Genomic DNA, 15,235 nt, shown 5'->3' with positions numbered 1-15,235 from the left:
ACCGGTTTCTAATTTACCGTTTTTAGGTAAAATTATTGAGAGGGCAGTGGCGCTGCAACTACAGGGTTTTCTGGATGACGCTTCCATCCTAGACCCTTGCCAGTCTGGCTTTCGCCCGGGCCACGGGACGGAGACAGTGCTGGTCGCCTTGGCAGATGACCTCCAGCGGCAACTGGATTGAGGTGGTGTGGCGGTGCTGATGTTGTTGGACCTGTCGGCAGCGTTCGACACGGTCGACCATCAGCTACTGACCCGCCGCCTCGCCGACATAGGGGTCAGGGGGCTGGCCTTACAATGGCTTTCCTCCTTCCTCAAAGGTCGGGGACAAAGGGTGGCAATCGGGGGTGAGCTCTCCCGGAGGCGCACACTAGATTGTGGGGTGCCTCAGGGAGCAGTTCTCTCCCCGATGTTATTTAACATCTACATGCGCCCCCTTGCCCAGATTGCCCGGAGTTTTGGACTGGGTTGTCATCAATATGCGGATGACACCCAGCTCTATCTGCTAATGGATGGCCGGCCTGACTGCGTCCCAGTGAATTTAGACCGAGCACTGCAGGCCGTGGCAACTTGGCTTAGGCTGAGTGGGTTGAAGCTGAACCCGACGAAGACAGAGGTCCTTTGCGTGGGGCGCGGCGCTCTGGGAAGGGAAATACCTCTCCCGGTTTTTGACGGTGCACCGCTGAAAGCGGCGGGCCGGGTCAAGAGCCTGGGAGTCCTACTGGAGCCTTCACTATCAATGGAGGCCCAGGTAGCGGCCACTGCCAAGTCGGCATTTTTCCACCTGAAGCGGGCAAGGCAGCTGGCTCCTTTCCTGGAGCGCCGGGACCTGGCAACAGTGATCCACGCGACGGTCACCTCAAGACTAGACTACTGCAATGCCCTCTACATGGGGCTGCCTTTGTGTCGAACCCGGAAGCTGCAGCTAGTGCAGAACGCAGCGGCCAGGCTGTTATTAGGACTCCCGAAATGGGAGCATATACAGCCGGGGCTGCGTGAACTGCACTGGCTGCCAGTTACATACCGGGTCCGATACAAAGTGCTGGTTATCACCTTTAAAGCCCTATATGGCCGAGGACCTGCCTACCTGAGGGACCGTCTCTCCCCATAAGAGCACCAAAGAGCACTGAGGTCAGCAGGGAAGAACACGCTGACTATCCCTGGGCCAAAGGAGGCAAAATTACAGAGTACACGGGCACGGGCCTTCTCTGTTATAGCCCCGTGCCTTTGGAATCAACTTCCGGAGGAGGTACGGGCCCTGCGGAATTTGGACCAATTCCGCAGGGCCTGTAAGACCATCCTTTTCAAGCAGGCTTTTGTAGACGTTGATAGGATGGCTGTTTAATCCACCAATGATTTATCTAGTGACCCCTGCCATAATATAAGTGTACAGAATAACATCAGGAAGATGTTGTTAGCCGCCCTGAGCCTGCCTAGGCGGGGAGGGCGGGATATAAATAAAATTTATTATTATTATATTATTACAAGACATGAACTTCAGATGTTTGAGAGCTGGAAGGAAGGAAGGCAGGCAAATAGATGGAGGAGTGATGAGGGAAGGAGAGGTGGAAAGAAAGCAACTTTAACTTCAAAAGCATTTTCCAAGCCGCCAGCTAGCTTGGCTTGGAGAAATGATTTAAAGATAGAACTGCCTTCTCCAAGATGGAGTGATGGGGGCTTTGAGAGCCACACAATATGTGTAAAAGAGCCACATGAGGCTCCGAGCTGTAGTTTGGCCAACCCTGGTATAGATTCTTTCCCACAGGAATGAATATGTCAATTTCTTCCTGAAAAAACAGTCTGCCAGGTTAAGCATGTTTCACACAGATGTTTTGTCAAAGGAAGATTCATTCAGTAATCAGCTTCACGTTTCAGTCTCCTGTATAATACTACATCTCTAGGTATCAGTGTTATAATACTCACATTGGAAACAAATTTGAAACTAATAGTTATATATTACATTAGGATACCTTCTAGTGATTTCATTACGGTACATTTTGATTGCTTCTTTTTTTCTGAGGTTTCCTAGAGAGGCAGCATAACATTTTTCCAAATAATTTATGAAGGGCTGCACAATCCATGTCTGCATTGAATTGTTAAGAGTAGATTCCAGTTAATATGTTATACCCAGAAGTCCTCAGGTTTGTATGCTCAGTCTCCTCTTCCTGCATGGAGAGCCAAGACTGAATGCTTCCCAAGTTGAAAGAAACTGCAGATACTTTAACAGATGTAACTGTTTCCAACTAAGTATTGCTGCTTATTTATTTCAGCTGGATTCTGCTGATTCTTACCCCATACACATCCATTGTACCCCTTTTTATACAAGTTTCACAAATTTCTTTTAATTGGAAGAGGTAGCTACATTATTTTAATGAAATTCTGATCTTTTAAATAATAATATTTGTTCTTGAAGCTGCTAAAATGCTGAATCTTATCCCATTATTTTCCTCCATAACAATAATTGCCTGTGAATTCTCTAATGCATGTTTTCAGTATGTAGGTACAACATGCATACTCCATATTATAGATAAGTGATCTTACTCCTGGTTAAATATCAAGAAAAGCCTAAACAACTATTAAGTAAACCATCAGTTACCACCACGTTTTTCTAGCATTTACCTGTGATTTCTGTAATGATGGTTTGAGCAGGAATGTAGAAGTGATGGAAAGATAAAGATTGACTTGGATTCTATCAAGTGCAAGCAGAGTTAAGCTTACATAAGCAAACTTTCCGATGTCCCTCCTAATGCAGCCTGTTGTATCCTCTAAACTCCTATTCACGGGAATAAAGTGAGGATCTGGAAAGGAAGGTGGAATCAGTAAAACTATCCACCCCCCTTTTTTTTACAGAAGTCTCTTCCATCAGTAGAATTCATGGTTAGGATCCATCAAATTCATAATGACTTGTTTATAACTGTGTTTTGTAATACTTTGCCAATTTCACTTATATTTAAATGTTTAACGTTTAATCTTTTCTTTGAAACATTGCTAGACTTGAAAATCCTCTGGTACTAATTGTATGCCAGTTACCAGATTATTGTAGGGTTTCAAGTTTTTAAGGTGGAAAAATGTATTAGTAAAGAAGCTGAAGCTTTCTTCTTTTATCTTTCTTTTAGGTTTTATGGCAACTTGACATATTCCGACGAAGCTTGAGAGGTCTCACTGGCCATGTTTGTCAGGGAGATGCCTGCATATTTTGTGCTTTAAAGGTAGATATACAGTATTTCTGTTAAAACTACATCAATACATTAATAAAGTTTAGCTGTATTAATCTATTTGATGTAATATTAGAATTAATGTTGTCAGTTAAAAAGGTCTGGTTGGTAATCTTGCCTGATATGAATATCCTGATTTTATGTTGCTGATAGATAAAGATGTCTTTGGTTTTATGAAGAACCTTTTATAACTTACAAAGGAAACACAGTAATAATGTTATGTCCAAGTTTACAGAAGACCTATACATATGGAGCTTGGACTCAATGTAAAGCTTTGCTTTCTAAAATAACACTTGTTGATAAAAGTTTTTTGTACTGAATGTAACAGTTATAAGTGAGCATTGGAATCTAGATTGTCAGTGGGGAATTATTCTTGGTTGGGTTTTAGGTGTGCTTGGGCTGAGTTTGCAAACTTCATATGTACTCATTTCCAGTAGTTTGGAAATTAAAACTTGCATATAGTCTTGGCAATAAATCAAATTCCATTTGCTTCTCCTTCCAGTACCTTGATAGAATGTTGTTCCTTTTTCCTCCCTGGATATAGTAGTATAGCACTTTTTTGGGACAATTCAGAGTGTAGGTACTATTATGACTGTGTGCTTCCTCTTTCTTTGATGGATATAGGAAAGAGTATAGATTAATTTGTGTTCAAACTACAACTTATAATATTTTTAAAATTCATATCATGCTGCATAACCAAGCTAAGCAAACCAAAGAGTAAAATTCAGAATTAACTCTGTATTCTTAAAATATAAATCTGCTAGTATACCATCAGTTTGATGCTGTCAAAACTTTTATGAATTGTAGTGCAACATACATGTTACTTTGCTTTACCTGAAGCATCTTTCACTTTCTACTTATTTAGCAAAGGAGTGGATAGAACTGATTTCATGTATTTGCTGTGCTAAGCTTTCTGGCCAACTCTGCATTCTTTTTACTTCCTTGTACTGAAAAGTGAATATATATATTCACTGATAGTACTATTTATTTCCAGGCAATATTTGCACAGTTCCAGCACAGTCGAGAAAAAGCACTACCGTCAAATAATATGAGGCATGCCTTGGCTGAAAGTTTTAAAGATGAGCAGCGTTTTCAGCTTGGGTTGATGGATGATGCAGCAGAATGTTTTGTAAGTACACTCAAGGCTATTATTTAAGAAGTTTGGATTTATTCTTTTCAAATCACCTGCCAGTGAAATAGTTTAATGTAACCTATTGCCCAGGACTAGATGGGTAGCTGTGTTAGTTTGTGTGTAGGAGTAGAAAAAGAGCAAAGAGTCCAGTAGCTCCTTAAAGGCTAACAAAATTTGTTGCAGTATATGAGCTTTTGGGAGTCACTGCTCACTTTTTCAGATACAATATCTACTGCACAGGAGTGTTATGATAAGGATAGATCAACAAGTATAGTAAAGTCATCTTCTGAAGTCTAAAAATATTAACTTGCTTTTAAAAAAGCATGTTGAAGGGCACCTATAAAATACCATAAAACAAAAACCATGTAATACTTTTTTATTTAGGATTTTTAAATCTATGGACAAATGTTGCTACTTGGGATTTCTCTTCTGCCAATATAATATGGAAAACCATAATTGTGTGAGCTGAATTATTTACTGATTCTTAACCATACTTGAGTGTAATGGTAATCTTCATGGCAAACAATGTGTGTTATCATTGCTTTGTTTAGGAAAATATACTTGAGAGGATTCACTATCACATAGTGCCAAGCAGTGAAACAGATATGTGCACTTCTAAATCCTGCATTACTCATCAGAAGTTTGCTATGACGCTATATGAACAGGTTAGGCTTTTTTAAAAAAAACAACAACACTATATTATTTTATTTCCAAGTTTCTAAAACTAAAAGTTAAAACTTTCATTTTCTGACTTTGTATAGTGTGTTTGTCGCAGTTGTGGGGCATCTTCAGATCCTTTGCCTTTCACAGAATTTGTGCGTTATATTTCAACAACAGCCTTGTGGTAAGAGACTCTTACGTATGCTTATGTCTTGCTGCTGAAAAGTCAAAACTGAGTATCACTAAAGTGATATGATCAAAAAGTTCTTGTCTATATTGTTGGGGAAAGTATTGGAAAAAGTCCAGAAAAGGGCAACTAGAATGATCAAAGGGTTGGAACACTTTCCCTGGGCTACAAGTTACCTTTCATATTTCCAGATTCCATTTTTTTCCATGCATCTGAGATCCTCGAAGGAACATGGCTCATTCCTGACCCATGTGAGAAGGTTACTGGTCCAGAAGGGAAGGAAAAAACAAAATGAGCATGAAGCTGACTGGGAGGAGCTCCTGCTTACAATCCTCTTTAGACAAGCCATTTCTGCTGTTGCTGTCATAAGCATAGGGCTTCTGTCTACAGAGAAAGACATCACATAGAACATCACTTCTGCCCCTATGCTTTGGGGCCCTGTCGCTGGGCCCTGCATCACTGGAATAGGGAACATTATTAGAAACACTACCTTTTCCAGACCTGTGTTTCTATTCTGTACCCTTCTTATGGGGATAGGCACTTCCAGCAGTTAGCCAGCCAGTTATTCTCCAGGTTACTGACCAGAGAACTGAAGCTTTTCTTTCACACCCATTTTCCCTTTGATGTTATGGTAGTAGTCTGGGGGAAAGGATGGAAGCAGCTGAAGGTGAGGCTTTCAGGCCAAGGGAAAATTTCTTAATCTGAGCAAAAGAAGGCTAATCAGCAATACCATCCCCCCCTTCAATCAACCCCGCCCCCTTTTTAGAAAATTGTTAGACACTTAGAACTGTTGTCTTCCAAGGTAACAAATGAAAAATTTCCTTTCTTCGTTGGAAAGGGTTGCCATCCTTTCTACTACAGTCCTTCCGTATTCAAAAATTTCCTTCCTTGCATTCACATAACTTGTGACATAGAATTATTTTATCCCATAAAACTAAAGTCTTTTCCTAAGCATTATACCACAGTGTTGTTCTTGTAGTCAGGTGTATAACTAGATAATGAGTCCCAGTGATAGGCAGAAGGAGCTCTTCTTAAAATGTTAAGATGGTGTAACAGCATTACATATTTCTGTGCTCAGCTGATGTCTTTGCCTGAATTGCCTATGTATAGGCTAACCACCTTTGTCTCAGATCAAGCTTTGCTGGAGGAGCTATGCAAATTGGTGGTAATGTCTTTATTGTGGCTTCTTCCTTGGGTGCAATCCAGGTAAGGATCTTAGCGTACAGTCTAATAACTAGGAGAAGTTTGGCATAGGTGTTTTGAGGCTTCTGGCTTATAAAAACGTTGATGGCTAGTTGCAGCCTCCATATTCAGAGTTTCTACGCCACTGAATGCGTTCTTGAAGACAGCATCAAAGATGCATTTTCCCCGGTGAGTTTCCAAATGTATCTAGTTTGCCACTGTGGGAACAGGATGGTATTTCATCTGGTATTTCATTTTGATGTAGTAGGGCTCTCATGTTCTTATAATAAACTTTTAAAAATGACTTTATGCATTCTGCATTAAGCTTGAGGGATGCATTTTTAGGAAACTCTGTCAAGATCCTTGGTAGGCCCATATAAGTACACATTTACATGAATCTTGGTAATTGTCTGAGAGCTCATTCCTAGAGTCAGGCTGAGGGATATCTAGCAGTCAGTAGTTCACTCATATGAAACTGTGCATTGTCTTTTAGAAAGGTATTCGTTCCAAAAAGAATACCACCTCTGGATCACTTGCACTCTTTCCAATCATGGTACCTCTTGTGTTTGCAGGAACTGGCAAAACCAGTGGATACAGTGATCTTGTGCATGACACGGAAGTGGAGCTATAGGCAACTGTGAGGGAGCCGGTCAGAGTCTTTCTTGGGAGAGCGACCATTTTAAATTTCTCCCTGGTCACCGTCCCTCAGTCACACTCACAGAAATGCTGTCAGACCCCACAATAATAGGCACTAGGTGGTTTTAAAATTCTAAACCACAAAAATATTTATTAGATAACAAAAGGCAAGGGAGAGGGATAAATAATATTGATTATAACTGTTCAATATTCAAAAGGCAAATCAGTTGGCAGATGGTTGGCAGAATAAATCAATTACTATTCAGAGATTTATCAGGCTGAGGTAAAATATAACAGTAACTTTGGCAGGAGATCTTTAAGCAGGCAGGTTTTAGAATTCAACTGAATTCTTCTTCAGGCAGGCTGTGCCTTCTGGGCACTCACAATGCTGTTACTTCAGAAGTTTAGCCCTAGCTTCAGAAATGCCAAATCATAAAAATAACAAACCACAATCACTCTTTCCACACACACATAGAGAATTCCTGACTGGTGCCAGTATATTCTCCCTCACAGACCCTCTCACACTAGCTAACTTCCAGGACTCGCACCCCTCAATACTGATGCATCTCAGCCCCACAGCTAGTCTTCTGGTCTGAGTCTTGGGTAACCCTGCTGACTACCAGAATCCAGTTCTCCCCTTAGTGTGTATTTGTGTGATCTAGTTTGTACACGGAGATTGCCTGATGTGCTGGCAAAATCTCCCTCAGAGTTTCAGACTCCCTTAAAACTCTCTCTTCCAGACAGAGACTACACAGCTCTGTCTCCCACAAGGAGCCCAGCCTCACTGGCTGATCTCAGCCCTTTGTCCAATTGGTTTTACAACTGACCAGCCTAAGCCCACTCAAATCCCAAGGTGTTCCACTGCAAAGCAAACCTCATATGGATACTTTTACATTGCTAGGGCAACGTTCCAGCCAATAGCTGCTAGCCTGTTCCCCAGCTACTCAGGCTTAAGTTCCTGAGTCCGTCACAGCAACACTGTGTTCTAGATTGTAAGACTTAAACTTCAAATTCATGCTTAACGTCACCTGCCAATATTTCTCCAGCTGCATGAGTCACTGGATTAGTAATTGAATCTTGTCATGCTGACAGAATAACCAAGAAAATCTTGATTGCAAATACTGGTCTCTCAAGATGTGCAGCCCATTGTGAAAAGGTAGGCATTTAAAGGATATGTAGCCTATTAAAATCTAGGAAGAACAGCAGTTGACTTGAGCTTTGAGCAGTATTTCTCTGCCTCTTGACCTTCTAGGATTAGATTACCAGTCATTATGCACTAACATATATATACAATCTACCATGAAAGTAAATACAGAAAGAAACCAGATCACTCTCCCTTTACAGGGATAGTGACGCTGCTGTTGAGCTAGGTGTAAATCCACTTTCAACCTGTCAGGATGAAACACATATAAAAACTACTAGGGCATATAGGTTAGGAGGTGACTTTTATCAGTGAAAGTCTTTCCTACACTGATTGTCTTGTTGTCTTAAACAGATATATTTACATGTGTTCTGTTTTTTCCTTTTCTTTCTCCTGTTCAACAATCTCAGCCCAACTGCATCTTGGATCTAGAAACTGTTGGCACTTCTGTTAGTTCTGTTCGTTAGTCATTTATTTTTTTAATTTATAGTCTGCCTTTCTTATTGGGATCCAAAGTTAATTAAAAGTATGATAAAAGCTTTTGGTTAATCATTAACATAATATTTTAATTTAACAGGGCTCTAGAGATAACCGAATTTGTTAGATGAATTAATATGTCTAAATATTTAGTGTTTCTTGTTTTATTTACAGTTCTAGGACTTAACGGAAAGGACATGGTCAAAATAGAGTTAAGCACTATTTATTGTTTACTGATTTGAATTTTTACTGGGTTTTTTTGCAGCAATGAAGTTGATAGGATGTTGGAAAGACATGAGCGACTCAAACCTGAAATGTTTGCAGAATTGCTTCAGGCTGCAAATACTACGGATGACTTCAGAAACTGTCCTGTGAGTAAAACTGAAAAGAGAGTCTATTTGGGCTGGGTTTGAAATTTCCTGTGATAGTGATGACACTTAACATTTTCTGTTGAAAACAGATCTGATTAGTTTTCTTTAGCTTTACAGATCTATATAACTTATCACAATCTGTTTTTAAATCATTATTGAATTTTAAATCATTATTGAATAGCTGCCTTAGATTAGTGCACTCAGGGTATAGAGAAAGGACAGGACCCTTGGGAAGAGATGGGTTCTTAGAAGAGTGGATGAGCAACACTTGTTTTCTCTTCCCCCATCTCTCAGTGTCTTCAGTTTTAGTGAATTTCTGTGTACATGCAAACAGGCAAGTTAAGAATTAGTCACTTTTTGATTAATTTTATTACCTTAAGTGACAACATGGTACCTAATAGCTTAAGCCAGGTGATTATTTATATTGATTAAATAAAACCTGATTTAGTCTTACAAAACACAAATGTGTATCTTTGTAGGCTTTAATTTGGGTCACCTTTTAATTGATTGGATAATAAAAATAACCCTTTTGCATCAATGGTTGTCCCTGCCCATTCTGTCAATGCTTGGGTGTGCTTCTGAAGCATTCAAGAGATTGTCAAATAGCAATGATCAGAGGGTTAAATAATAGAAATAAATCTACCTCTGTCTCTCTAGAAATCAATTGTAGAGAGGAACAGCAGGAAACTCCTGAATTAGGGGATAATTACTAATAGTTTTGTGTTTAGCTTATCATTAAGGACAGAAATAAAGTGAAGGGTGAAATGAGACTTTTGTGTTCTGCAACTTTCTCTGTCAAACGCATTTGTAAAAATTTTAAAAGATCTTCAAAATACATTGCACTATTTTTTGTGTTTTTCTTTTTTTGTAGAGTAACTGTGGCCAAAAGATAAAAATACGTCGTGTTCTAATGAACTGCCCTGAAATTGTCACAATTGGTTTAGTCTGGGATTCAGAACATTCTGACCTAACAGAAGATGTCATCCGTAATCTGGCAACACAGCTGTATCTTCCAGGGGTATTTGAACAGTTTTAATATAAGCATTCAACTGTAATCTCACAATTATAAAATAATGTCTAAAATCTTTGAGAGCTCTGTATGCCTACTAAAGCACTACTGTTATTGTTATTGGTCTTTGAGCTACTGGATGGTACTCCATCATCATAAAGCAGTGCAGTATTCTTTTGCTGTTTCTTTCAATACTTGATCCTTAATGTGCATTTTATGGTAATTGAAAAGATTACACTTCAAAAGTTAACGTATTAAAAGAATATTGAATTTGAAGTTACTCTCAAAATACATAGAGAGCTCTCCAGCTGAATTTAAGCTCAGAAGCAGATTTTAGCTATATATATATATATCCCAGTAAAACTTTAGTATATTGTACATTGGGGGAAAAAGCTGACACAGGATTGTAAAATTAATAGGAAGACATTTAATATAAATGAATCATTGATTTATCCTACAGTTGTATATAGTTCATGTTTATTTTTCTGGCTTCAGAACGGAACTGTGTCAGATGTTCAAACTTATTTATATAGAGGTTGTGTTTTTTTTCCTCTGCCATACTTAACAATCTTTTTTTTCCCTCCAGTTGTTCTATAGAGTTACTGATGAACATGCCAAAAATAGTGAACTTTTTCTTGTGGGGATGATTTGCTATGCAAGCAAACATTACTGTGCCTTTGCTTTTCATACTAAGAGTTGCAAATGGGTGCTGTTTGATGATGCTAATGTGAAAGAGGTTAGTGTGGCTACTTGGTAACCTATTAAAGATTTCTTTTAATCTTTAAGACTTTCATATAGATCATCTAGTTTATAACATACTTTTTTACCATTAACATCTGTTTGGTGAAAAAAACTTTAGGTTGGAACAAAATGGAAAGATGTAGTGTCCAAATGCATTCGGTGTCATTTTCAACCATTGCTGCTATTTTATGCAAACCCGGATGGTACACCTGTATCAACAGAAGATGCACCCAGGCAGATAATTCATTGGTCACACTACAAAGCAGGAAATGGAGAAGAACTTGGTAATAAATAAATGTTTATGGACTAATAATTTAGTAAAATGAATTGTTTTCAATCTGTACGTAGTGTACTAGTGTTTCACTAGATCAGCGCTAGGAAATGGGAACCAGTAGTCCTTCAGATCATTCCCTCTCCCAAGACTATGGACTGGCCTTAATGTAATGTAGTCCCAGCCTGATTCACTTCATGGGCAGTCAGAAGTTGGAAAACTTGCTACATGTTCCCCCAGGTCTGCTTACTGCATTCTACTTACTGATAAAGCTAGGAGGAGTTAATTCGTCATAGGATCAGTAGTTCTGTAAGGAAAGAAACATATCCTACCTATTAGCGTGTTAAACAGAAGATTCTAAGGAAAACTGGAGGGAGGTGTAGAAAACTGTCTAGAGGCTAATGTTTCAGATGGGATAATATAGTAAAAGTGGTCAGGTATTAAAAGAGACTGAGGGGCATGGATTAAGGCTAGCAGCAAACTTCCTGTTGGAGGGAGGTGAGCTGTGAAGAGGGTCTTGTGTGATTAAAATGGTTGTATGTCTGAATTTTTTGTTATATTGGAAATAGCATTGATATGAAAGAGTATCTACTACAGTTTTAATCTTTTAGTTTCTATATCTAGCTTAAACCCTTTCACGGTATTGTTGTATGACTTCCTGATCAGCGTGTTTACTCATTACTTCACTGTGTTTTACTTACTTTGAATACTCTGGTTAGTAGAAGTTAATTTTAACTCTAGAAAGGGGTAACCTCTTTTGTCTGTAATATGTTTGACATCCCTTTTCATAGGATTTGAAAAATCAACTTTTCACATGTCAGATGATATAAAAGAAAATGGGTTTGGAGAATCTGTTACTCAGAAGAGCAACAAAAAATATCAACCAGAAAACCCACCATTCAGTAGGAACCATATTCAATCAAGTACTGTCAATAGGCCAGGTATGGGAGTGTGTATGATATGTAGTGAATTCTTAACATTATTACTTTCAGGGCTTTATCAAGCATAGTGCTGTAAATGATTGCATCATTTGTGTTAACACATGGTGTTTTCATTATTGAAGGTTCTAGCTGATTAGCATCTACAGTAAATTGTGTGTCAGAGCATCTTAGTTTATCTGTTATATTTATTTGACATTTGAAGTTTCCCTGTAGAAGTCGGGGGTACAGAGGGAAGGTGGGCCTTCCCTGTGGTATTTTGTAACTCATGTGCTAGACATATAGCAGGCAAACTCCAGTGTGACTGCTTTTTGCTAGTGGCACACAACAGTCACCATCATGTTGGTTTGGGGGGTTCTAGGGTGGGTAGTCCTGCCTCATAATGAATTAAATTTTTTAAAACTGGTGACATTTGTAATTGAGGCTATAATGAATTATGAAACCTCTGTTTTTGCAGGCAAGTTGGTGCATAGTGAGCACAAGGAAAAAGCAAAGGATATTTCCAGAGAGTGTGCTCAAAAGGTTGCTGAGATGAAAAATTTCTCATCAGCTAGAAAAGATGCAGACAGAGGATCAAAAAGAGAGGCTGGGAAACAAAGAGGTAACTTGGAATTTATTAGTTTGAGAAACCAAAGCAGCGTATGACTGATCTCCTTCACCCTTTAGAAAAAAATTTTTTGTGGTTACTTCCAAAGAAACTTCCGTAGAATTGAGCTGCATGATGGTTAGGAATGCCAGCCTCCAGGTGGTACCTGGGTATCCCCCATAATTACAGTTCACCTGCAGACTACAGAGATCAGTTTTCTTAGAGAAAATGGATGCTCTGGAGGGTGGACTCTATGGGATTGTACCCCACTGAGGTCCCTGTTCTCCTCAGGCTCTATCCCCAAATCTCTGGTAGTTTCCAGACCTGGAGTTGGAGCCCCCCTGCCCCTTCGCCAGTGTGGATCTGGCAAGCCTAATGATAGTTCAAGCTTAGACAGGAATTTGTTGACACTGTAGGGAACAAAGATGTTGTAAGTGCAGGGGTTCAACAATTCCATTGTATACTCCACTAGTAAAGTGGTATTACAACAAAAAAAAATTCTGTGTCAGTCACAGCCGTGTGGACAAGTTCTCCAAAAAGCAATTTAAAAATAAGGTCATTTCCTTCAAGAACTGTCAGTTTCCTGTTTTAGTCTTTTTCCTTTACTCCCAAAGTTTTTTCCATTACTCCCAAATCCTGCTAAGTATCTGGTATTGGTTTTTCAAGTATTTTGCTGTGCATGTTTGTTTGTTTTTTAAACCAGAAATAACAGGAGTAGCTGTGCAGTCTTGTGCAGAGTTATGGACTTCTAAGTCTATTCAATTCAGTAGATTTAGAAGGGTTTAACTTTGTTTAGGATTGTGCTGTAAGCCTTTATGTTCTTCCATTTAACAGTTCCTTAGAGTTAACAATATTTTATTATATGTTTTGATTTCAAAAGAACTTATAGTTCAAAATTTCTTTAACTTTCCAAACACTCTCTGAACTTCTGGTTATGCAGTATCTGTATCTAAATTAGTTGAACCCAAATGGATGATAACCATAAACCAAGCTTGTTATTCTAGTTATCTGTTAAACATCTTCACCATTTTGCGTGCTAATTTACTACCCACCTTTTATATGTACAACTGCTTTTCCTAATTCCATTTCATTGTCCAATGAAGTATGCTTGCACATGCAATCTCACAACTTGAATAAAACTTTGTTGGTATTAAAGGTGTCACTGGACTGTAACTTTGTTGTGTTGCTTCAGGCCAACACAACTGCCCACCTTGATTAGTCTCTAATAAGGATTGATAATCATTAAACTAAAAGTTCCATCAGTCTTACTGGTGTTTAGACTTTATCCATCTGCCCAGATTGGCTGGTTGGATTTAGGCATTATATATAAAGAAGACATTTCCGGATTTACGCTTTGAGAAAAGATTTGAAATTTCTAAGCTTTCCTTCATGGAGGTGAGGGCATGAACACTCTTAGTTCTGTAATTCCAAATCGCTTATCTAACCTCGTGAATCTCAGAATTGTTCTTGCCATCCTTTATTTTTGGCCAGGTCAATACAGAAGGGGAGATTGTGGGGAGGATTATCCTGTCCATCCATGAGATGAACTTGAATCTATTTCTTTACTGTTTGTTTTGCTTCTCTAATCTGAAATCATAATAATATTGTACAAAAATGCAATGAACTCATTATTTTTTAGTCTTAAGTACCTAACTTGGGAGAATTTTAATTCTGGTCTCACCAGGATTGTCTTTGTCTATGTTTTTAGAGCTGTTTGGAGAAACCCACAGTAATTTTAAGCCAGGATCACCACCTTCTGGAAATGGATTTCGATCACACTCTAATGAACGCATATATAATAGCCAGGGAAGAGGACCTTATAAACATGACAAGATACACAACCAAATAAGGTCTGGCTTTCAGGCACTGGGATCAAATAAAACCAATGGCTTTCCTGATGGAGAGAAGGTGAGCCGTGTGAAGGCTGACAGTATTGTTGGTTATGACACAGATAGTAGCCAAGACTCTAAGGATAAAGGAAGTGTCAGTAGCAGTAAAAGTCGAAGCAGAGGTTGGAAGCCCATGCGGGAAACACTCAATGTAGACAGTATCTTTAATGATACTGAGAAAAAAGAGCATAGTTCAAAACCCAAACTAAATGCAAGCAGCAAATCTAAACATGAAAAGGAGCAGAGTCCAAACAACTGGCCAAAAGAAAATGCAAATCAAAAAGGCTTAATGACCATCTATGAAGATGAAACTAAACAGATGGGCAGCCGAAACTCCTTGGATTCAGAAGGCAAAGGAAATTCAGAAAAAGGCAAAGGCTTTACTGAGAGAAAAATTCACACTGATGGTTGGCAGATACAAAGGACTGAGTCTGGTTATGAAAGCAGTGATCATATCAGCAATGCATCTGCTAATCTGGATTCACCTGTCATTGAAGGAACCAGCCCCGTGGACACAACCATGAAAGAAACAGTTCCTTGCAGGTAATTTGAAGTAGACTTATGTGAAAACTGAATATGATTACTCATTGGTTCAGATACGATGAGTTGCCAAGCGGCCTGTGAGATAGTCAAGATAGACCACTTTTCAGGTGGGTCTGGAAAATAGCAGCATCAGTGTCCAGGAAAGAATGCCATAGAAACAGCCATAACTCAAGTACTGGACAAATGTAGAGAGTTCCATTCATCCCCTTGCTTGCTCATAAAGAAAGCAATGAAAGAGAGTACATTTAAACCTTCCATGA

At 39.0% G+C, this 15,235-nt stretch overlaps 1 protein-coding gene across 1 annotated transcript in view; it reads left to right on the top strand.

The window, feature by feature from the left end:
• Window positions 1-15,235, top strand: part of USP53 (ubiquitin specific peptidase 53) — a 40,114-nt gene that overhangs the window by 17,154 nt on the left and 7,725 nt on the right. Inside the window, exons 3-13 of the mRNA XM_060246859.1 lie at window positions 3,114-3,206; window positions 4,207-4,341; window positions 4,896-5,009; window positions 5,106-5,188; window positions 8,893-8,998; window positions 9,870-10,016; window positions 10,594-10,743; window positions 10,867-11,032; window positions 11,811-11,960; window positions 12,415-12,558; window positions 14,252-14,975. Of these exons, the coding sequence (XP_060102842.1) occupies window positions 3,114-3,206; window positions 4,207-4,341; window positions 4,896-5,009; window positions 5,106-5,188; window positions 8,893-8,998; window positions 9,870-10,016; window positions 10,594-10,743; window positions 10,867-11,032; window positions 11,811-11,960; window positions 12,415-12,558; window positions 14,252-14,975 (2,012 nt within the window). The remainder of the gene's footprint in view (window positions 1-3,113; window positions 3,207-4,206; window positions 4,342-4,895; window positions 5,010-5,105; window positions 5,189-8,892; window positions 8,999-9,869; window positions 10,017-10,593; window positions 10,744-10,866; window positions 11,033-11,810; window positions 11,961-12,414; window positions 12,559-14,251; window positions 14,976-15,235) is intronic.

Source organism: Heteronotia binoei, chromosome 9 (assembly GCF_032191835.1).
Source record: "Heteronotia binoei isolate CCM8104 ecotype False Entrance Well chromosome 9, APGP_CSIRO_Hbin_v1, whole genome shotgun sequence".
In the NCBI taxonomy this organism is placed as follows: Eukaryota; Metazoa; Chordata; class Lepidosauria; order Squamata; family Gekkonidae; genus Heteronotia; species Heteronotia binoei.
Note: the sequence above shows the minus strand (reverse complement) of the source record. Positions and strands in the feature narration are given on the sequence as shown.